Below are 23,780 nucleotides of genomic sequence, written 5' to 3' on the forward strand. Positions count from 1 at the left end.
TATTTGATTGAATTGTGATATTTTCATTGAAATCAAAATTTTGAACATTTATTCAGTATTTCAGTTCGAATTTTAATTCAAGAAAAGAATGATATATAATTATATAATCGTCACCCTCGCTTTCCTAACAAAAAGTGTGAACAACGAATCCGCGTTCTTCGTTCAAAAAGCACACCCATATCGAGCTTTCTTCCGTAATAACACGAGAACGGTCTTTACTGGAACTACAACTACTGATCAGTCGACATCTCTAGACTGGATCTACATGTGGCGGTACTCGACAGCAAAATACCACCACTCGACACTAAGTAGTGTCGGACGACGGCAGCGCAGTGGTAGCGCCTTAGGTTATCAACGTTCGGGACCCGAAATCAAATCCCGTCGACCGGAGTCCGATTTTTCTTCCACGGCATCAAAAATGAGGAGAAAAATGCAGCAGTGTCCCAGCAGCGACACCCAGCGACAACCCGCAGCAGAACCAACCAACCTTGCGTCTGACTCTACACAGAAGCAGTAACACGCATCACCACCACAACTATACCGGCTAGCGCGCTATCTAAGAGAACTACTACCACACCTGACATTACTACAGTCAACATCTCAGATTGGTTCATCGACTACAGAACAGTCGCCGCATCTCTGGACTCGATCTCCGCCTATACACCAGTCAGCATCTCTACACTGGATTCTCCAATATAAGAAGAACAGTCAACGTATCTTTACCGGGGATCTTCAAGTTGTTGTCGAACATATACACTCTCTATGCCTAAAATATAAAATGGAAAAAATAAAATTATACATATGACGGAAGAAAGAAGAAGAAAAAAAAAGTGTTTCGTCCAGAGCCTGCTAGCGGACTCATCAGTAAGGTTTACCTAGCAGGCTCATGGCTTGGACATATAGGAGAGGAGGAAGAGGGAGGGAAGTCATAGAGAAATCCTGGGTGTCTCCCTCTTCGCGGCAGGACTTGTGCATCTAAGGCTCGGCACTTGTACCCTCTCTAGCGCGTTTTCCATTGGAACGGCCTACTCCGTATGTTCTAGTGTCGCTATGAAAGATACGGAGGGATACTATTGGGGTTAGTAGTTTAATTCTATCAGTCTTAGCTTATCTTACTTTGGCTCGTGATCACAATGTTCCAGTAAAATGGCGCGTAAGTCAGAGACCTACAGCGGTGGGCCATTTTACAATACTATTGGCGTAAAGATTAGCCTTTTTAAACTAAGCGATAAGTTTTTGCCCTTATGTAGGCACAGAAACTAACTAACTAACTACTAACTTAGAGCACTACTTGTTACAGTCACAGCCATATATATACTGTGATTCTCCCAAAGGGCGTTCTCCAAGAAACTGGAGAATGTATATTTACAAACCAAAACCAGTTCGTAGCGACACAATATACATTCTCCGGCGCGTAATCACCCCGCTGCTGTCTTTCTGCGTTAACCCTTCTTCTTGCCTACCATATGTATGGTCCACAGCTGTTGAGTTCTAAATACTAAACACAACAACTTGAAAAAGCAGTGGGATGTAGGAGAGAAAAGGGGAAAGGAGAGGGAGCAAAGTGTTCTCTTCAGTAAGGCTTACCTAGCAAGACCTATACCTTAGATACTGGGATAGGAAAAGTTGTGTTGGAAGTTATATTTATTCAAACAAACAATCAATGTGACCACTAGTGAGAAAGCATTAACATCGGTGGCCCTATGTTGATGTCGATGACTTTCTGGTGACAAGTGTAATGCGTATTCTACAAACGTAATTTAAACTGAACCATTACTATGAGTTATAAATAGATTGTACATTTATGGGAAATTTAAAAGTGTAGCAATAAACAGATTGCATAGAATACTGTGCAAAGATATCGAAAATATTGAAAGTAAAGTTTTTGTTATATCGTTAAGGATTAACGTAATAAATAAGTTATGATTTTATTGAATGAAAGAAATTTCTGTTCAAGTTCAATTTCTTTAATTGTATTTCTGTAATAGTGTTAAATAAAGCTACGAATTTATATAAATATCCACGGTCTGGTCATAATCTATCTAGTCTAGTCTCATATAGACAGAATTAGAAGAATATGAAACAGAATATCGGACTTTAGTGAATTCCTGTTTACATATCGTTAACGCGATGTTTCTAAGGAAAAAACAAAACAAAGAAATGCTCACGGTAATGTTTCTGGCCTGATGTTTTCCTTCTTTTTCCATATTATTCACGCACGCAGCATCGTCATGAATCGAACTGTCGAATCTCGGTGACAAATAACAGGAATTACATAATGGATGCTAGAGGACCTCTATTTGCGTATTCAATTGCTCGCGTTAGACTTCTACACGGTAATTATACAGAAACACAATCCAACAATTATTGAAAAAGTATTGGATGAACGAAATGTTGATGGAAGCTGTTACGATCGGCAAGTCGTAGACCTCCGTTTCAGATGTTTCTTACGTTTTAAACGCTTTTTGATTCAACAGAATTATGTAATTGTAAAAGATCGATTATGTAAAATAAAGTTTCTGATGGTACTGTGAAAAAGACTATTCATATGAATACTATGCATATTCTGTGTATGCCTGCACCATTAAATTTCATCGTGTGTCTCAACTGTCTCAAGTCATACAAGAAGCGTAAAAGTGACATATCTATTTGAATGATTACATCATCTAATATTACTCTGTGATATCAGAGGTAAACGTGCTGTGCACATTTACCACTTTACAAACTTTCCAACCTGTAACATACGCGTTTTGGTAGACAACGTGCATTCTATATCCCTGAAACAGATTTATAACAATTTCGTGAACTCTGAGATATCTAAAGCTCTACCCGTAGCAGGATTTGCATCCTGTTTTGTATACGTCCACACGGATTTTCAGATTTCTTGGAAGAAGAACAAGATAGCCTGAACGATAACACGATGACTAATTTGCACTTGCTTTTTTATTATAGAAAACGTTGAAGATTCATAGTTACATAAAATGGATACATATGGATATATATTGTCGAGTAGTAGTAGAGAGATACAGGGCAATATATTTCGATAAAGCTTTATACAAACGTATAGACCTCAAAAAGAGAAAATTTGATGTTTTCCGAAATGATAGAATTCTGATTATTCGGTATAATTAGAGCAAATGACATCTATTTCTTGAAAAAATGTTAAACATCGATACAGATTTTAAAAAAGGAATTTTAATGTAATATATTTTAAATTATAGAATGTGTATTTTAATTTGTTTTATGTTGTAAAGCCGTGAATTTCTTTATCTCTCTCGGTTTCATAAAATGATCGTGGAGAATTCGTGTATCGTATATTCAATACTGGTTATTTCACTGAAATATAATTGCACAACGATGTATTTGTTGAAAGATATAAATGAAACGAAAAGTTACGTAACAAAGTGAAATGATTCAACGAAGACTATAAAAGGCGATGGACGATACAATTGCCCCCGCTGCACAGTCGATGTACGGCTTAAAGAGTAATTCAAGAATCTCAATGTTTTGAGGTAATGTTCGCAGTGTTTACTGTACAAGGTCGCATGGTTATATTTGCAAGAAATACTTTAAATAATCGCTTACGAGTCTTCACCAAAGGGTTAAAGTTGAAATAAAAAATATCGAAACTTTAGAAATGTTTTGTTTAGAAATGAAATCTATATTTTATGTATTTACATATTTATATTTATTACATATATAATAAGTATATAATAATAATAATGTATATATATCTGTAGATATCTGTTTTTTTAATGTTTTCAATCTTATTTTGTTTGAGAAGAACAGCTATTTTTGCTAATTATGATATTACTTTGTAGAATATAAAAAATTACATTAATTCAAAATATTTTTATAAAACATACCAAAATGAAACATGTACCACGAAAATAAAATAGTTTAATGAATATATACGTATTTATATTTCACACTATGCATATAATATTTCAATGATCTTTTTCACAAAAATAAAGACAAAGTTTTTACGTTACAGTGTTACAATACGAACATTGTTTATATATGTAATTATATATTTAAGTCCAGAATAAATATTCCGAATAACTAATCTAGTTTTACACTAATTGCATGTGAAAATAATTGCAATGATTAATGATAACGTACAAAGAATTGCGAATTAAAATTCCTGATAAGATACAAATTTTCAGCAAATTTTTAACGTATCGAATTAGTTAGCAATCGTTATTTACGCGATGCATTGTTACAAGATATATGCCAGCTAGTATAATTTTGTAACACGTCAGATTGGTTAATAAAATAATCAGTCTTAGCAAAACTAGGGCGTCCCACTTCTTCTCTGACGTCAGATCGCAGTCTTTAAGTGTTACAAACGTGGATGTCCAGTAATAATCTCTCATTAATTATTCATTGAAGATCGATGCTTCTGTCGTTAATGCTAATTAAAATCTACGATTGCATGGGATACCGAAGGATCGTCGAGAAAGGAGCATTTTCGAACAAAGTGAAATTGAAAAAGTAAATTAAAAAGTTGTTGATAGACCGCAATTACTAGAACTATACTTGTATATTACACTTTAATTTTATTCTACTTTAACTGCGTTGCACTTTATTGCGCTTACTTTATGACAGAATATTCTGTAGTTTGTATTTCAGTTGATACAGTTATTTCCCGACGCAAATACAATAAACGATATTACGGTTTTCTTAACACGCCTTCCTTTATTTGAAATCTTTGGTTTAGCTTTTTCTTTCTTTTTTTTTTTATTTATTTATTTGAATTTTTGCAATTTGTCCAGAAGGACATTTGGTAAAATTTTATATCTTAGTGAATAAAAAAATATAAAAAATAAAAATATAGCATGTGGGTAGTTACCCCCAGTGGGGTACCATCTTCGTGTTTGCTAGGTTATGTTCTTTATGAGATCTGTTAGGTGTTTCCTTTTTAATCTTCTTTCAATGCTTGTTGTGTTGATCGTTTCCGCTGCCAGCCGGTTCGGGTGCGTTGCTGTTGTTTCTCTGTACCTACTTGCAAGTCTGTTAATCTCCTCTTTGACCGTTGGTATTCCCAGGTCTTTCCGAATGTCCTCGTTTCTAACGTACCATGGGGCGTTTACTATGGTTCTGAGTATTTTTGCTTGCATTGTTTGAATTTTGGTTATATAGCTCATTGCTGTTGTTCCCCATAGCGGGATTCCGTAGGTCCAGATTGGTTTTATGATTGTTTTGTATATTCTTAATTTGTTTCCGGTGCTTAATTTGGATTTTCGATTTGTTAGCCAGTGCATTTATCTCCTTGCTGTCTGTATTTTGTCTATTATTGATTTGATATGCTGTTTCCATGTGAGTTGTGTATCTATGTGTAGTCCTAGGTATTTGACTTGCCTAGTTTGTATTATTTGCGTGCCATTCAGGAAGATGTTTGGTGGTATCTGTTTTCGTAGTGTGAATGTGATATGGTTGCATTTATTAGGGTTAGCTTTGATTTGTTTAGCGTGTAGCCACTTTTCTATTTTTGTGATATGTTTTTGTAATATTGCGACTGCTGTTACTGGGTTAGTGTGCCTGGCTAGTCCAGCTGTGTCGTCCGCAATTGTCAGTATTTTGCTATTTGTAGTTGTTGGTATGTTGGCCGTGTAGAGTGTGTATAGTATTGGTCCTAAGACGCTTCCTTGCGGGACCCCTGCCTTGATGTCTTTGACTTCTGAGTATGTGTCTTTGATTTTTATTACGAAGGTTCTGTTGCTTAGATATGATTTTATTAATTGGTATATTTGCTCCGGGAATTGTTTCTTGATTGTTTGTAGTAGTCTTTCGTGGTTTATTTTATCGAAAGCTTTTTCTATGTCCTTGAAGAGTGCAATATTGTTTGTTTTCTAATGTTGTTATTATTTCGTTGACAAGCCTGTGCATGTGCTCTATAGTGGAATGTTTGTTTCTGAATCCGAATTGGTGGTCTGGTATTAATTTTTCCTTGTCTATTATTGTTTTTAATCGGGCGTATATTACTTTTTCTAGTATTGTGAAGAGCGCGGGAAGTAGTGAAATTGGTCTATAGGATGATGTTTGGTGTGGATCTTTGCCTGGTTTAGGTAACATTATGATCTGGTCTATTTTCCATGGTTTAGGAAAGTAGCCTATTCTTATTATTGCGTTGTGAATTACTGTTATAAGTCTTATCGCTTTTGGAGGAAGGTTTTTCAAGATTTTACCATTGATTAGATCGATTCCTGGTGTTTTATTGTTTTTTGTTTTTTCCATTATGTTTCTAATTTCTTATGTTGTTCTTTTAGGTATGGTGTATTGCTTGTCAGTTGCGGAACTAGTGGTTGGCGCATCCTCGTCCGTATGACAATTGAGGTTGCTGTTATTGATGTTATGTGGTGTAAATGTGTTGCATAGGTGGTTGGAAAATTCTTCAGCTTGCTCTTCGTTGCTTCTTGCCCATGTGTTGTCTGCTTTTCTGATTGCTGCGGCTAATTTTATTGTCTTCTTTATTTTTTTTGTGGCTTTTCATAGTGAGTAGTTGTAGTTCTCGAGTGCAGATAGTGACTATATGAACTTTGTGAACTCGTTGTTATTGTGTTCTTTTATTTTGTTTTTTATTTCCTTTGCAAGTTTGTTTAGGTGTTTTATGTTTTCTCTTGTTCTGCGTTTTTGCCATTTTGCTTTCGCTTTTCTTTTTTCTCTAATTTTTTCGAGGATGTCTGGCGGAATTATTTTTGTTTGTCTAATGGTTGATTCAGGTAAAGTGGTTGCCCTTGCTGCTTCTTGTATAGTTTTTGTACGTGTTGTTACTGCTTGTTCGATGTGTTCAGGTGTTTTCAGTGGGATGTTGCAGTTGATTATTATTTCTTTGAATGTTTGCCATTTGGTGGATTTATTGCATAGTGTCTCTGAGTTGTTGTAAAGTATTGGCTTGTTTCTGTATGTAATTATTATGGGTGTATGGTCGGAGCTAAGCTCGAGGCTGAGTGCTATATTTATTTTATTTCCATTTAGTCCCTTTGTAACTGCAAACTCAAGTAGGTCAGGGATTTTGCTCAGGTCTGTCGGCCAGTATGTCGGTCTTCCTGTGGATAATAGATTGAGGTTATTTTTTTTTTTTTTTTTTTTTATGTATTTTACCAGGGCTCTACCTCGAGGTGTAGTGATTCTTGATCCTCATAGTGTGTGCTTGGAGTTGTAGTCTCCCGCTGCGATATACTTGTCGCCTAATTGTTGAAAGTACTCTTGCCACATTTGTGTGTAATTTTGTGTCTCGGTGGTACATATACTGCTGACAACTGTAAATGATTGCTGCTAGATTGTACAGTAACGGTGGTTGCTTGTAAATATTCTTTACTAACTTGGCTGTGTAGGTGATGTTTAATGTCGTTTCTTATTATTACTGCGGTCCCTCCGTGTGCTTTTCCTGAGGGATGCTTGGTATCATATATGGTGTAGTGCGGTATTTTTATGTAACTTTTTGTAGTGAAGTGCGTTTCTGATACGAATAATATATCGATGTTGTGATACAGGAATGTTTTAGTTTCTAGGACCCTTTGTTGTAGGCCGTTAGAGTTCCAGGCTACTATTTTAAGCATGTCCATTTTTATTTTTTGCTTAACATGTTTGTAAGTAGTTGCAACATGGCTGTGATTTGTTGCGTTTGCTGTCTGAGGACTGCATTTTGTTCGCTTATCTTTTTTGTTAGCATTTCAGTGTTTTTGATGGATTGCTTTAGTAGTTCTTTGATTTCTGTAGCGTCGTTAATGTTATTGCTCTGGTTTTGGTTGTCTAAGGGTGTTATTTGTTTGGTTACTTGCGCGTAGCTTCGGCTACTAGAGGTGTTGGTATTATTGTGGTTGATATTCATTACGTGCTGTACGTTTGTTGATGTCTCAGTTTCTGCGCTGTCCTGTTGTGTGTGATAGTTATTGTATGTCCTGCTTCGAAGCGGTGGAGACAGTTTACATTGAAGTTGTTTTCTGACTGTACAGCCTTTGTAGCTAGCTAGGTGGTTTCCACTGCAATTGTAGCCATTTACATCATTTATTTTTCCCGTGTATGGGCAGTTGTTTATTGTTAGATGTTTTTCTGCGCATTTGTCACACACCGGGTTTCTGTCGCAGTAGTTTTTTGTATGTGTTGACACCATATTGTTGACACCGCATACATTGTGATATGTCTTTTTTGTGTCTGGGTGGTTCAACTGTAATTATTGTGTTCAGAATTTTTTTTGAAAATTTCCTTGTTGTTGTTTTTAGGTTCAAGTTCTATTAGAAATAGCGGTAGTGGTTGTTTAGTGTCATATCTGGTTATGTTATTTAGTGATCTTACCTGATGTCCGATTTTGGCTAGTTCCTCACATATGTTACTTGTATTTGCCTTTGGGTGTAATCCTCTGATTACTGCTTTGTAACTTTTATCAGTTTTAAGCTGGTAAGTATGGTACCCGGCGTTTTTTCCTTTTAGCATTTTTACCACTTTTCTGTAAGTTTCTGGGGTGTTGGTTAGCACTTTTTACCACTTTTCTGTAGGTTTCTGGGGTGTTGGTTAACATTTTTACCTGGTCCCGTTTTAGTTGTTTGATGTTGTAGTTTTCTTTGCCTGTCGTGATGTTTAGCAGTTCGATGAGGGGGTCTATTATCTGGGCATCTATGTAGATTGGTGGAGCGGTGGCGCTCCCAGCTGACGGAGGAGGACGCCAGGCGGCCACACCGAGCCGTCCGCGCCGTGCTTCCCAATTGGAAGGCTTGGAGAGATCAAGGCGGGGTTCCGCTCACCTTCAGGACGACACATGCTCACCGGACACGGGGTCTTCGGTGAGTACCTGCTGAAGATCGGGCGGGAGGTGACGTCCAACTGTCACCACTGCGGGGAACAGGAGGACACGGCGCAGCACACCCTAGAGTTTTGTCCAGCGCGGGCGGAACCGCGGCGCGTCCTGCAGCTCGACATCGGCGAGAGGTTAGCTCCGGAAGCGGTCGTTGAGGCCAAGCTCTGAGGGCCCCAGGAGTTTAACGCTGTCCGCACCTACTGCGAGGAGGTTATGCAGAGAACTAGAATTCTTCTTAAAACAACAACAAATTGACGTAATGCTCATAACTGAAACTCACTTCACCGATAAAAATGACTTAAAATAAATGGTTATAACTTCTATCATACCCAACACTCCAGCGGAGAAGCCCACGGCGGCACCGGAATTATCATAAAAACCAGCATAAAACATTATGAGCTTCCACCATTCCAGAAGGAATACCTCCAAGCCACAAACGTAGCAATAGAAGATTGGCATGGTGCAATCACCACTTCAACAGTATACTGTCCTCCTAGACACTCTGTCTCTAAAGGAGACTTCGATAACTTCCTCGAAGACTTCGGCAATAAATTCATAGCAGGAGGAGATTACAACGCCAAACATACCCATTGGGGCAGCAGACTTATTACAGCAAGAGGTAAAAATCTACTGAACAGTATAGACACCAACAGACTTAACTACCTTAGTACAAACGAATCCACTTAGTGACCCACTGACAATAACAAACTACCTGACTTATTAGACTTCTTCATAACCAAAAACATCTCGCCAAGATATGTCCAAATCAAATCTTCTGTGCAACTGTCTTCAGATTCTTCATCCGTAATAGCAATAATTAACTCAACAATTATTTCAAATCTAACACTCTCTTTCTCTCTACCTAGACCAGGCCGCACACAGCGGGCAGGATGGCAAGCGGATGTCCGCACATCCTTATTGCGTACCCTCAAGATTCTCAAGGACCGACCATAAGTATCAGAAAATTTTAGCTAAAGTCTTTCAGATCGAACAAAGATCTTTTTACTGAAGCGTATTCTAAGGTTTATGGTTTGTTACGGGAAAACATGGGAAAGTTACTTTTTCTCACGTGCGATGCTTCCTACTACCAACTTTCTATAGTTGGGCGGCTAAGACCCTTCCTAGTCCACCAACAGTCTTAATAGCCAATCAGAAACAATGTCTACTACCCTCACTTTCCCGACCAAAAATGTCATTATCAAATCCGATGGTCCCGAGCGCTAGACACACCCTTCACTAGCTCTCCTCCGACACAGCATCATCACTTTCGTACTACTTTCTTTTCGTCATTAGAACAGTCAACAAGTCTGTAACGGGTTCTACCCTTAAATCAAAGTACTACTTCTTTCTCGTCATTAGAGTAGCCAAACCGTCTGTGACGGGTTTCTTACTTATCTTGTACCGACGCATCAGTGAAACTGTTCATCTTTACAAAGCTGCTGGAATAAACGCTATTATACACGTATTAACACAGTGTAAACTCAATCTAACCACCCCTATCATCGTAACAGAAATAAAGGGATCGATCAGTTCGTGGCGTCGATTGTTTAATGGTAACGGGAATTTATGACTCCAGTTTGCGTGCCTCCTCGCGATCGCGTCTCTCCGCGAACGGTCGTAACATCTGCCTAATGGCTTTATTCACAACCAACTCACCAACGGGCAACACTTTAGGGAAATCATCAATCATACAACATCAGTCTCAATTCGTCTAAAAACAAACGACGATATAGACGTATTCGTGTAAAAAACAAAGCGCAATTTTTTTTTCTCGGTTTTCATTCTACTTTAGCTTGAAAAATCTGCAATCAAACACCTTGTATACAGTAGAGCTGTGGCGGCACTCGACAGCAAATACCACCACTTGACACCAAACGGCAATTGACACTCGACGGCAGCGCAGTGGCTACCGCCCAGTCGACCGTGAACCACCGAACCAGACGGACCCCTCAGCCAAAAAAGGTACATCAGGCTCAGGTCCGAACAGTACGCGCGTAAAACTAGACAATCCTTCTCTGAAAGAGCAAAAAAAAAAAAAAATGGTCTAATGGTCGGCCAGATGACCGAGCAAAAGTTTGCAGTCGTGGATCGGTAATATTTTGCTTGGGTGCTGGTATGGTGTTGTAAGATTGGTTCCTTGGGCGGTTGGCGACACGATTCGCTTCCCGTAGACATTGTTCTCTATCAGCGGCTAGTTGTTGGGCAAGATTCAGATTTTTCGGGTCGCTAACCACTACCATCTGTCCTATTTCATGTCGTAGGTTGAGTAAATATGTTTTAAGCGCCTCGCGTTCTTCAATATCTATAGCTATGCGTCGTTCGGTTGGTGTACGATTTTCGTTTTGAACTGCGTAATTCAGTTCATTGAGCTGTTGTCGGAATCTAGAATTGAAAGATTGTACACTTTCTGTTGCCCCTTGTTTTAAATTCTTTAGTTTGTCCCTACAATTGCTGATAGTTGTTGGTGTTAACACATGTTGTCTCAAGCATGAATACAAGTTTTCGAACGAGTCAATTTTTAGATACCGTATATTTCTTTTTGCATCATCGGTACTTCTTTGGATCAATATAAGGTCTAATAATAGCTCTCTGTCACTTGCCTTACATCTGGCTCTTGCTTTGCGGACCGATGAGATGAAATCTTCAACGCCTACGTCATCTCGACCCCGTAGTGTCTCGATAGTTTGTATGGCCTTGTCTGCGTCAAGCCCTTGGTCTTCGTTGTGGTCGTTTCTTTGTCTAGTCGTAACGTGATTACTTCGTTGTCTTCGTGAAACATTTGGTTCGTCGGTTTCGTCGTCTGTCATTTGGTCAACACCGGTTGCTAAAGGCGTGCTCGTGAGCGGTTGGTCAGTTTCGGTGTCGTACCTTAGTTCCATAGCTTTTGCAAGGCCTCGTATTTCTTTGACCCGACTTCTATCACAAGTTTCCGCGAATTCTTTTATATTGTTAATACTTTGATCCGTATTACTTTTAAAGTTTCTGAACTCGTGAGTCAGATTCTGAAGTTGTTCGAGTATAGTCATAATTAATTCACTCTGCTTTGCCGTACTCATGTCTGTTGGATTCATCTTGATAGACGCGATATTTTCGGAAGAGTCACTATCTTCGGAACGTATTTCGGGTTTAGGATTTCGATAATATGCGAAAGCCAACTTACCGAAATTCTTCGTAGATCCTTCTTTTGATCAAAGAGGTGACCGTGGTCCTTCGCTGTAAAATCCGTAGACTTCCCTTTGAAGTTTCCTCTTGATGCGATGAATGGATCCTGGCAGGATCGCCAATTTGTCACGTCAGAGACACAAAAGATCGCGAAATTAACAGATCGCCGATGATGTCCTCGCGCCGCGGCACGAACGATATGATTCTTTCACGAATAGGGTGAAGGAAATAGAACTTGTTACGCAAAGATTAGATTTATTGCAGAAATCCAACAGAGTGACGGTTACAACAGATAGCTTCGAAATGCTACGACAGACTGTTTTTACGCTGGTTTGGGAAGGTCCCTCTACCAAGGACCTAGTCCCTTTGGAGGGGGTCTCGTTAGTCTATTGTTTCAACAGATGCGGCATGCAGGGTGTTCGGTCTATCTGGTTACTAAGCGGATGGTTTTCTTGAGTGTGTGACAATAGCGCAATGGTTAGTGCTCAATATATTTGTATTTTACATTTCATTCTACACAGTGAAATGGTTCATTATTTTGATTTTTTAATAATTTACAACCAGTTAATAGAAGTAATCGGAACATTCGCCTTCGCGTGATAGTTGTGTGAGACATCGGTTAATTTTTCTCAAAAATTGAGTTTAGGGACGGTCTTTCATAAATTATTGTTAGGACTTGCTTCGATTCTCGCGTTTATGAAAATTGAAAATATGCTCCGCGATGACACTATTAACCATGCAAGATATTTTAGGCATTTTACATTTTAGGATCCCTTGTATTTGTAAATAAACTGAAATATCTAAAAGAAACCATGAAATGGTAGTAGAAAGAGTATGTATTTACGCAATTATTTTATTAAATTTAAGCAAAATACTCTACATCCTCATAAAATATATTTCTCTTGTTATATTTATTACATTGCTTATAATTATACTTTTTAATTACTTAGATACTGCGTCAAAATATCTCTTCGAATGACAATATAAACATCGTTTCATAGACATTTGTGAGTTAAAAGGGCTTTATGTTCAGTATTGTTACAAAATTGCTGTTAGTTGATTTCTTTACTTATATGCTATATATAAATGTATCAAATCTCTATAACACAAAAACTTGTGCTATAAAAGTTTTGGTATTGTAAAGATCAAGCAGGAAACAAATTACGAAACTAAATGACGTAGAATAAAATGCAACATAACATACATAAGCATGATAATATAAAAACAAATTACACATATATACAAAACAATATATATATGTCAGGTTATCGTTAGGACTTGGGTTAGGGGCGTGTTATGAATCTTCACCTGGATTATTCGTCGTTGTCGCACAATCGAGGTAGCGTTTACTAACACAGGTATAGATGTTACAAGATGGACAAGTGGCCACGGTAACTACACGCTAATAATAATGACTTTAGGTTCGATATGACGAATCCATGGTCAATGAGATAACAGATACACTTTGCTCCAAAGTCTAAGTCCGACTCGACTTACTCCTCGCGATACAAGGATCGCTTGACTAACTCTTTATTGAGACGTGGATTATCCACTGATCGTACAATCACTGGGTAACTAGCTAATGAAATTGTAAGAAAGGAATGACTTTCCGTCACAATAACGCTGCAGAGGAAAACTATGATGGGAAATCATCGGATTCGTCGAGGAAAGCCTCCGCTCGAAGGGTGAGGGAAATGGACGTTGCTGTTAATTGGTTAATCTCTATGTTGGCGGTTAGAAAAGGATGCTAGTCGCCCTTGAGAGAGAGTTCCTAGCGGGAAGCGTCGTACGTGAGGAAAGCAGATCTCCCGTATCTTCCCGCAATAAGTGACAGATTTACGGGCTGATAAAGTAAAGACCGTTTGTCAATTTGAAGGACCTTAGTTAACTAAATCCTAAGATTTGTAGCGGGTCCTCAGGCTAGCTGAACATATACTATGAATGATGCATCGACATCTGGCGATCATCGTGCCCGAAGAATGGGGTCTGTGTGTGGCAAGCCATGGGGGCCGTTGGAATGTTTACTGTTAAGTGTCGATACGGCCAATTCTTTAAAGGAGAGCTATGCAACTCCATATCTCTGTTAGGTGGAACGTTCATCCCGTGACCGCGGCTACGCTCAGCGACCAGTTGTCGCCTCGAGCCTAAGCTCATTATCTCAAGTTTCGAACGTTTGTGTTGGGTTATTTTGTAAATGCTGCAGTATTGGGGTTTTCCAAGTAATTCCAACGGGGAGGGCCCGGTGTCCTTTCATCTCACATCTCTTCTCACATTCATCTCTCTTCACATATATATACACTTATATATATATATATGTCGGAGATGAAAGGACAACGGGGCCACCCGTTGGAATTACTTGGAAAAACCTCAATAGCATTCACGAAATAACCCAAACACAGCCATTCGAAACTTGAGACAATGAGCTTGGGCTCGAGGCGACGACCGGTCGCCGAGTGTAGCCACGGCCACGGGATGAACGTTCCACCTAACAGAGATATGAAGTTATATAGCTTTCCTTTAAAGAATTGGCCGTACCGGCACTTGACAATGAAACATTCCAGCGGCCACACACAGACCCCATTCTTTGGGTGAGATGGTCGCCAGATGCCGACGCATCATTCGCAGTGTATGTTCAGATAGCCTGAGGAACCGTTACAAATCTTAGGATCTGGTTAACTAAAGCCCTTTAGATTGGCAAACAGTCTTTATTATATCAGCCCGTATATCTTAACCGTATGCATTAACAGGTATTTTCATAGATCTTTTCCAATAGTAATTGTTCAATACTCCTTACATTTCCTAAGAGTGGGCTTAATTGATTTGTTTGTGAGAGGATAAATGACTAGATCATCATTATTATAGTTCATGTTTTTGCTCACAATTACGAGAATTCTTACCAATCTATTTAGTGCTACATTTCTGGTAATCAAAAATCACAAATAATTTGTAAACCAATTTAATGTTACCAGGTACCTTTCTACTAATCAGCAGAGGATGTGTAACAGTGATGTGGAGTAGGAGAGATGGATATAGTGCCTGTCGATTTTGTAGTCGATATGATAATTTGTACTGCATGGCATGTTACGCTACATCGTGATCGTGAAGTTAAAGTTTACAACTGCACGAGTAACGCATGCCCCTTTAAGTAATATTTATTACGAGTTTTTATCAACTAATGTAATTCGATTGTTATAGTATCTCAAAAAATTCAGATTATTGAAGTTTAGTTTAGAAAAATAGCGATACAATAGAATATTTATTTCAATACCATAATATTTCCCGAGATACTCGTATGATGAACTTTGCTTTAAGTATAATTCTAGTAATCAATAATAATGTAAGTGTTTCAATTGACAAGGTGGGGTCCGATGGTAGATGCTATGGTAAAATGTAGCATAGAAATGCTACTGAACGATACACTATGGTACCCGGTTGTTCAGCCGTAGCTAATAGATATATTTACAACGTTCGGAGTGTAATTCCGTATGTTTTGTCTCCGCTCGTCGTAATATCTTTTTAAGACTTCGAGGTAGTAAATCAATGTGAGTGTATTTTCGTCCAGTCGCGGGGAGACAGTCGCGTTATAGCGCGTCAACGGGAGTCGTAAATTCCCGCTACGATTGCACGAATCGACACCACGAATTGGACGATCCCCTTATTTCTTGTGGGAGAATAAAGGGTGATTGGGTTGGAATATAACTGGACTTCACAGTTATATTATATATGTATTTATTTATACTGGATTACAGACCGTGTTTGGAAAGCGTGTGGATGAACCCGAAGGTTGCTAGACGTGGTTGTTAGAGAGGCAAGAACTTGACTGACTGTTGTCGCATATCACTTATGGAGGAAAGCTCGGTGAGGGTGTGCCCTTCTGAACTAGGAACGCGGATTCGTTATTTACGCTTTTCGGTAGAAAAGTGAGGGTAACGATCCGCGATGCCCATTGGATATTACCAATGTTAATAAATCAAATACGAGGGAACAGTCCTCGGCAAATATGACTCACGGGTGTTTATGTCTTTGGGAAAAACCGGCTATCTCGCTGGGCAAACCTCCGCTTTCTCCGTAATGAGTGTGAGCATGCAATAAACCCAAGGATCCTTTTTTGGGACCACTCATAGACCAAATATGTATAAAGAATACAATTTTATTGCTAACAGATGAGGGCTATGGTGGTTCCTTGGGTTTATTGCAGGTCAGTGTGACGAGGTGCGGGCCTCTGAGGCCTGACCATGAGGGACGTCGCAGGTACTGACTCACGCGACGTAACATACTCCCCCCGTTGATCGGATACTGATCAAGATTCTTGAAGGTTATGTATCTGGTTGACAAGGCAGGGGAACCAATCGTTTGACGCCGCGGTCCAGGGTGTTGTTGGCTGTCTTAATTGTGACTGTGCGGATTATCCCATCTGCTCCGGGATGTGTCTTGATTACGCGGCCTAAGGGCCACTGCATCGAAGGAATGTTGCCCTCTCTGATTAGGACGATGGTGCCTTCGCGAATACTATGAGTGCCTTTGGTCCATTTGTTGCGTTTGGTTAACTCAGTGATATATTCGCGATGCCATCGGCTCCAAAAATGTTGTTTTAGCTGGACGATCCGCTGCCAGCTGGATAATTGGTTTGGTGGAGCGTCTTTGAAATCTCTTTCGCCTAGAGTGGTTAAGGCTTCTCCTATCAAAAAATGACCAGGAGTGATGACAGGTGGGTCATTAGGATCGGAAGAAATTGGGGTGATGGGACGGGAGTTCAGAATGGCTTCTATCTCAATGACCAGTGTGTTGAGATGTTAGTACGTTAAGACATCCGTGCCGACGACGCGGATGAGATGGCGTTTGAACGATTTTACCGCAGCTTCCCACAAACCCCCGAAGTGTGGTAGTTGGGCGGATTAAAACGCCATTGTATTTGTCTATCAGTTAGAAATTTCTGTGTGTCCTCTTTGTGCTTGGTTGACTGGAAGAGGGCCTGGAGATCTTTCAATTCTCTGTTAGCCCCGACGAAGTTGGTGCCGTTGTCCGAGAGTATTGTCGCGCAATGTCCTCGCCGGGATATAAACCGTCGTAAAGCTGCTAGGAAAGCGTCGGTGGTGAGGTCACTTACCAATTCGATATGTACAGCTTTGGTGGCTAGACATATGAAGATGGCGACGTAAACCTTGACCTTGCTGCGATTGCGATGTCTTCTTTCTTTGACATAGAAGGGACCGCAGTAATCTGTCCCGACGTTGGTAAAAGGCCGTGACTCGGTAATGCGCGCCTCTGGGAGATCTCCCATCAGGTATTCTACTGGAGGTGGATTAGATCGGCAACATCGTACGCACTCTTTGATGGTTCGCCATACTTGACTGCGACCATCGACAGGCCAATAGCGTTGTCTCACAGCGTATAAAGTCGATTGCATGCCCGCGTGATGATTCTTCGTGTGCTCGTGAAGAATTATGATTTTGCTTATCGGGGCCTTCGGTAAAATGATTTGGTGTTTTCGGTCGAAGGGAATGGATGAGTTTCTGAGTCTTCCTCCGACTCGTAGTATCCCTTTCTTGTCGATGAAGGGATTTAAGCCTTGAAGTTTCCCTCCGACCTCGTTGGTCCGATTCTTCTGGAGCTGACTAATTTCACTTGAAAAATGGGTACTCTGTATCAAGTGTATCACCTTGCTGTGGGATGAATTGATTTCATCTACTGTCAGCGGTGTCCCTCGATTTTGTTTGTTTTTCCAACGAAGACATCGAGCGACGACTCTGATGAGTTTCGACCAGGAAGAGTATCGATCTAAAAGGGAAGGTTCGATCGTGTTGCTCATTAAACAGATGGTCTCCTTCTGTTCTGGTATGTCGTCCGCCATTATAGGGCTCCAATTTGGCCAACTCTCTTCGGTCTGATTCAGCCACTCCGGTCCGGTTTTCCAGAGATCCTGCTTTAAAAACTCCTTAGGAGATTGACCTCGGGAGATCAAATCTGCTGGATTGCTGTTGGTGGGCACATGTCGCCAGTCGTTGATGTTGGTTTTACTTTGAATTTCTGATACCCGGTTTGCCACGAAGGTCTTTAGGGTATGTGCTGAGGATTTGATCCACTGCAGCACAATAGATGAGTCCGTCCAATAAACGGTTCGTGAAATTCTTGTCGTTAATGAATTTTTTACCACGGACATCAACGAGGTAAGGAGTAGTGCTCCGCTTAACTCGAGCCTTGGTATGGTTTGAGTTTTGAGTGGGGCTACTTTGGATCGCGCCGTTAGTAGTGTGGTCTGGATGATTCCGTCACCATTGGTCGTGCGAACGTATACACAAGCTCCGTATGCTTTCTCGCTGGCGTCACAGAAGCCGTGAAGTTCAATATTAACGAAAGCCTTGATGATGGCCTTTCGGGGAAATCGAATGTTGTTTAATAATGATAATTGTGAATAATATCGCTTCCATTCTGAATGTAGATCTGATGGAAGTGATTCGTCCCAGTCCACCTTCAATGCCCATACTCGTTGGAGCAGAATTTTTGCTCGAACTATTACTGGCGCTAACAATCCAAGCGGATCGTATATTCTGGCAATCACAGAACTGATTGATCGCTTGGTGATATGTGATATGCTGATTTTGGATTCAACCGAATAGAGGATAGCATCGTCGTGCGAATCCCAAAAAACCCCAAGAGTTTTCAGAGTTGGAGACTCACCTAATTGCAGTTTTCGATTTTTGTCAATTTCAGATAATCCGTGTAGTATGTCTTGATCGTTGGACGCCCACTCTCTTATATTCAACCCGGCAGATCGCAGTAGTTTGGTTAATTCCTTTCTTATAGATACTACTTCTTCCTTTGTATCAGCTCCGGTGAGGGCATCATCAACGTAGAAATCTCGTCTTAAAATCGATGATGCGCGTGGGAATCGATGGCCCTCGTCATCTGCTAATTGTTTCAGACACCGTATGGCAAGGTACGGTGCTGCCGATAACCCGAAGGTTACGGTATTGAGCCGATATGTTTCGACGTCGCCTTTGTGATTGCTCTACAGAATATGCTGATAATTCCGATCCGCTGGTCTCACTAGGATTTGACGGTACATCTTTTCGATGTCACCAGTGAGGACATATTGATGAGATCGAAATCTCAACAGAATGCTGACTAAATCCTCTTGTAGCTTTGGACCGGTATGAAGAGTGTCATTTAAGGAAATTCCGGTCGTGCTGGGTGCTGAGCCGTCGAACACGACCCGAAGTTTAGTGGTATCGCTAGATTCCTTGATCACGCCGTGATGCGGCAAATAGTATGCTTTATCTAAGGAACTGGTGGATGTGACCTTGCTCATGTGTCCCAGGTCCAGATACTCTCGGATGACTGAGCGATAAGCTATTTCGTATTGCTTATCGCGTTGGAATCGACGATGCAGCGAGGTAAGTCGATTCATGGCTACGGCTTTCGATGTTCCTAGTGAAGCGAGTCTCTCATTGAATGGTAGGGCGACGACGTATCGCCCTTCCTTTGTGCGTGATTACGGAAATGCTCCTCACATGTTTTTTCTGATTCCGACAAATGAGCGATGGAGGGTCCTTCATCGAGTTCCCAGAAACGTGCTAGATCTGCTTGCAAATCAGTGGTATTAGCATGAAAGGAGCAGGTAGCCACTTGTGCGGTTGGGCTCCCCCCGATGACCCAACCGAATCGAGTTTTTTGTAAACATAACTCGGAGTGATTTGCTTGACCTAGCTTGATTTGCCCGATGCATAGTGATGCTAAAGTTGGTCCGGCGCTCAATAATACTTCGATCGGGCGTGACTTATGGAATTCTGGATCAGCTAATCTTAGATTTCGAGGTATTTTGATTAGCGATCGATCGGTGGATTGGTCCGGAATTGATGGCGATATAGTGGGTATTACTAAAAAGTTCATTGTACTTGAGTATGTGCCATTACAGAAGTAAGGGTGGCCGTGATTTGTCACTTCGCAATGGTAGTCCAATTATCTAGGGTTCCGATTGGCACCGAACATCTCCTTTGTTTGAGGTAAAGTGAGCGGGCGAATTCTTCAGTCATGAAATTCATGCTAGAGCCGGTGTCCAGTAACGCCCTAGCTCGGATAGGATGTGCCCTGTGATTCAAGATGTTGATCTGGGCGGTAACTAACAGATCATGATTTTGGGGGGCCTTTGGAGATATATCTAGTGCCTCGTTCGCTGTTCCTATTGCTGTTTTTAGTCACTTCCTCTTGGATCGCTGTTCTTTGGCTGAACCGTGCGATTCGATGGAGTTAGGTCGTGACGAGCGTGTCTTGTGGTGATGAGAAGATTTTTGCTTTGGCTCGATAGTACGTTTTGAACGGTGGGTAGAGCGAGGTGTCGGTGACCCATTTGGAGATCGGCCTTTATTGGACCGTCCGTTCGATGAATGATTGCTAGAGGATCGATCGCTCGACGATCGACTGTTTGATGATCGTTCGCTTAAGCTTCGATCGCTCGGTGATCTACTACTTGATGATCGTTCACTTAAGGATCGGTCGCTCGGTGACCTACTGCAAGATGATCGCGAGTTTGCAACCTTACCACTGACTTGAATGTCATCTCTGTGGAGAAGAGTATGGTGTCGTCGTCGACATATACGGCATGATCCGGCGGAGCATTGGGTAATGGTGTGTCCCTTGCCTAGGCAATTTGTGCATAATGATGCTTCTTTTATCAGTGCAACGCGTGTCTTTGCGGGTTTTGCCTTGAAGAGTTGACAATTCTTTATGTCATGAGGTCCTCGACATATGCGACACGTCCCCGTCCTCTTGGTGGTGGTAAAAGTTTGTCCTCGGGACGAGTCGTATTGATGTCTGGGGCGTTGATAAGACGACTCTTTTATTTTCTTTGGTTTATTACTAGGTTGGTCACCGTTTGCCCGTGCGGTTAGAAACTCTATTAGATGCGTATACGAGGGCATCTTTTTGTCGGGTAATGTATGGTGCCACTTACTTACAGTGGAAGAAGGTAACTTCATTGTGATCAGATCGATCAATACGACATTCGACGCGACCGGCTCTCCTAATTTTTCTAAGGCCTTGAGATTAATTTGTACCGTCTCAAGCAAATCCTCTATGGCATCTGGTGTTTCCTTCGATATCTTGGGATAGTCACGGATCAGATGCCAATGACGCAGGCATACCCGACGGTGGCAATCAAATTTTTCTCGAAGCGTGTTAAGTGCGATGGCATAGTTGGACTCGGTGATATCCAGCGATTGTAAGCTTCTTGCTGCTTTGCCAGTCACGGACGATCGCAGATAGTGATATTTCTGAACCGGTGTCAGTTTCTCATTGCGATCTATGGTGGATACAAATGTGTCGTGAAAGGAATTCCATTCTTCGATGGTGCCATCGAACGTGGGCAAATGGATCTCTGGCAGTTTGATGGCGATTAGCTCTGAATTGGTTTCTGAGTCGCGTTTTGCTGGTGCCGGATGGGTTGCGGACTGTGAATGCTTCACGAGTTTCGTGATTCGTCCACGAATGCGAATGAGTTCGTGTTGTGTAGTTTCGGCACGTTCAGTCTCTGGATCCTCTAGTTCGACTAGCTCATCTTGGATATTGTTTATCTTGCTGCCGAGTTCGTCGACAGTTTGACGGCAAGACGTGATAAAGCCTTCATCGATGTCGCCATCTTGCTCGCATTCATCGATCTGACGATCCACGTGTTTCAATCGGCCGAGTAAGACGCCTCGTCTTCGGCGCAACTTAGTGATACGTTCGGATTGAGACCTGGTGGAGTCTGAATCCATTCAGTGAGCTCACCTGGTTGATATGCAATGGACGCTGGTGTGAATAGTTGCTCGTCGCTGGGCGGCGTGAGATCGCGCGTGTGATCAGCGAGGAAGGCGCTCTTCTTCCGACGGTCACTCGTGTGATGGAGTTGTTTTCACGTGGAACTGTGTTCACTGATAAGTGATCTTTCCACTGGCACGTAATCCGTTTGCACTGGTTTGTAATCCGGCTCGAAGGACCATGTATTTTCGTCCAGTCGCGGGGAGACAGTCGCGTTATAGCGCGTCAACGGGAGTCGTAAATTCCCGCTACGATTGCACGAATCGACACCACGAATTGGACGATCCCCTTATTTCTTGTGGGAGAATAAAGGGTGATTGGGTTGGAATATAACTGGACTTCACAGTTATATTATATATGTATTTATTTATACTGGATTACAGACCGTGTTTGGAAAGCGTGTGGATGAACTCGAAGGTTGCTAGACGTGGTTGTTAGAGAGGCAAGAACTTGACTGACTTTTGTCGCATATCACTTATGGAGGAAAGCTCGGTGAGGGTGTGCCCTTCTGAACTAGGAACGCGGATTCGTTATTTACGCTTTTCGGTAGAAAAGTGAGGGTAACGATCCGCGATGCCCATTGGATATTACCAATGTTAATAAATCAAATACGAGGGAACAGTCCTCGGCAAATATGACTCACGGGTGTTTATGTCTTTGGGAAAAACCGGCTATCTCGCTGGGCAAACCTCCGCTTTCTCCGTAATGAGCGTGAGCATGCAATAAACCCAAGGATCCTTTTTTGGGGCCACTCATAGACCAAATATGTATAAAGAATACAATTTTATTGCTAACAGATGTGGGCTATGGTGGTTCCTTGGGTTTATTGCAGGTCAGTGTGACGAGGTGCGGGCCTCGGAGGCCTGACCATGAGGGACGTCGCAGGTACTGACTCACGCGACGTAACAGTGAGTATTCAATCGATTTTTGAACAACAAGAACAATCTTTCGGGGATAATCTCTGTCTTCATCTATAATAATAGTCAAAAATGATATTTCAGAATGATGAAACTTTTCAAAAATGGCATTAAGGTATTCACATCGGTAGCAGTTTTCACCACGCACGAATGGACTTTCCAAAGGAATAACTTTTCCAACTTGGCGAGGAAGGTAAAAATGTTGAACGAGCGATATGATCAAACTAGATTTAGAGGATATGGATTGGGATAAGTATGTCGCAATTTACCTGATGGGAATTAGAAAATTTATTCTGAAACAAGACTTTAAGTCAACAGCCTGACAACGGTTATCAACGTGCGTATAAAAGTATCTTCATATACAAAAATATGTACTAATTTAAATACATAAATTTTCGGTTATTTCAAGTTGTACTGGATACATCAGGTCATCAAAATATCCGGTATAATAATTTTACTATGGATAACATTATGCGTTGTGTACTGATTATTTGAGCGTTACTTTTTTCTCCTTGAACCAAAAACAATATAAGTACAAACAAAATATATTCAAGTAACCTAAAATTAGAACGAAAGAATTCATAAATGATAGGACCTTAGTAATCACCTAGATCGTTATTGATATTTGGACCTCTAAGTTGCTGGTGTGCCATTGCACTCCTCACGGCCACCAGTGCCAAGCGCCAATTCCTCGACCAATTCGGTAAGGCCTGGTAAACTCTGGCTTGCCAGGAGCTAACGGAACAGTGGCTATCCCAAATCCTTTCCCTATCCAGTTGCCTTTCTCACATTCCTATTTTTGAGTTCGACGTGAGTTTCTGGGCGTGGATATTTCAGGAAGGCAACGCGAGCGTAAGAGTCTACCTTTCCCGAGTAAGGTAGCGGAGCGTTTTCGCTGGTTAATATCCCGCCGAAACTGCGACAGGACGAGTCCTGACCACGGGGCTGGGAGGGAGTTTCTGCTCGGAGCTGGTGTCGCAGCTCGTCCTTTCTTTTTCCTCTAATCCTACCTCATTTGTCCTTCCAATCCTTCGGATTGAGTGCGGAAATGTGGAACCACTGGCAGTACGAGAATGTGATCCCGAGGAGTCCTCGTCAAAAGTACCGTA

General features: G+C 41.1%; 1 protein-coding gene across 1 annotated transcript in view; it reads left to right on the forward strand.

The window, feature by feature from the left end:
• The window catches only part of LOC139996361 (fatty acyl-CoA reductase 1-like), a 40,217-nt gene extending 17,336 nt beyond the window's left edge, over nt 1-22,881 (forward strand). Inside the window, exons 6-7 of the mRNA XM_072020697.1 lie at nt 15,318-15,501; nt 22,756-22,881. Coding sequence (XP_071876798.1) covers nt 15,318-15,405 — 88 coding nt within the window. The 3' untranslated portion in view covers nt 15,406-15,501; nt 22,756-22,881. The remainder of the gene's footprint in view (nt 1-15,317; nt 15,502-22,755) is intronic.
• Nucleotides 22,882-23,780: the final 899 nt, after the last annotated feature.

The sequence above is a fragment of the Bombus fervidus genome, chromosome 18 (genome assembly GCF_041682495.2).
Source record: "Bombus fervidus isolate BK054 chromosome 18, iyBomFerv1, whole genome shotgun sequence".
Lineage (NCBI taxonomy): Eukaryota > Metazoa > Arthropoda > Insecta > Hymenoptera > Apidae > Bombus > Bombus fervidus.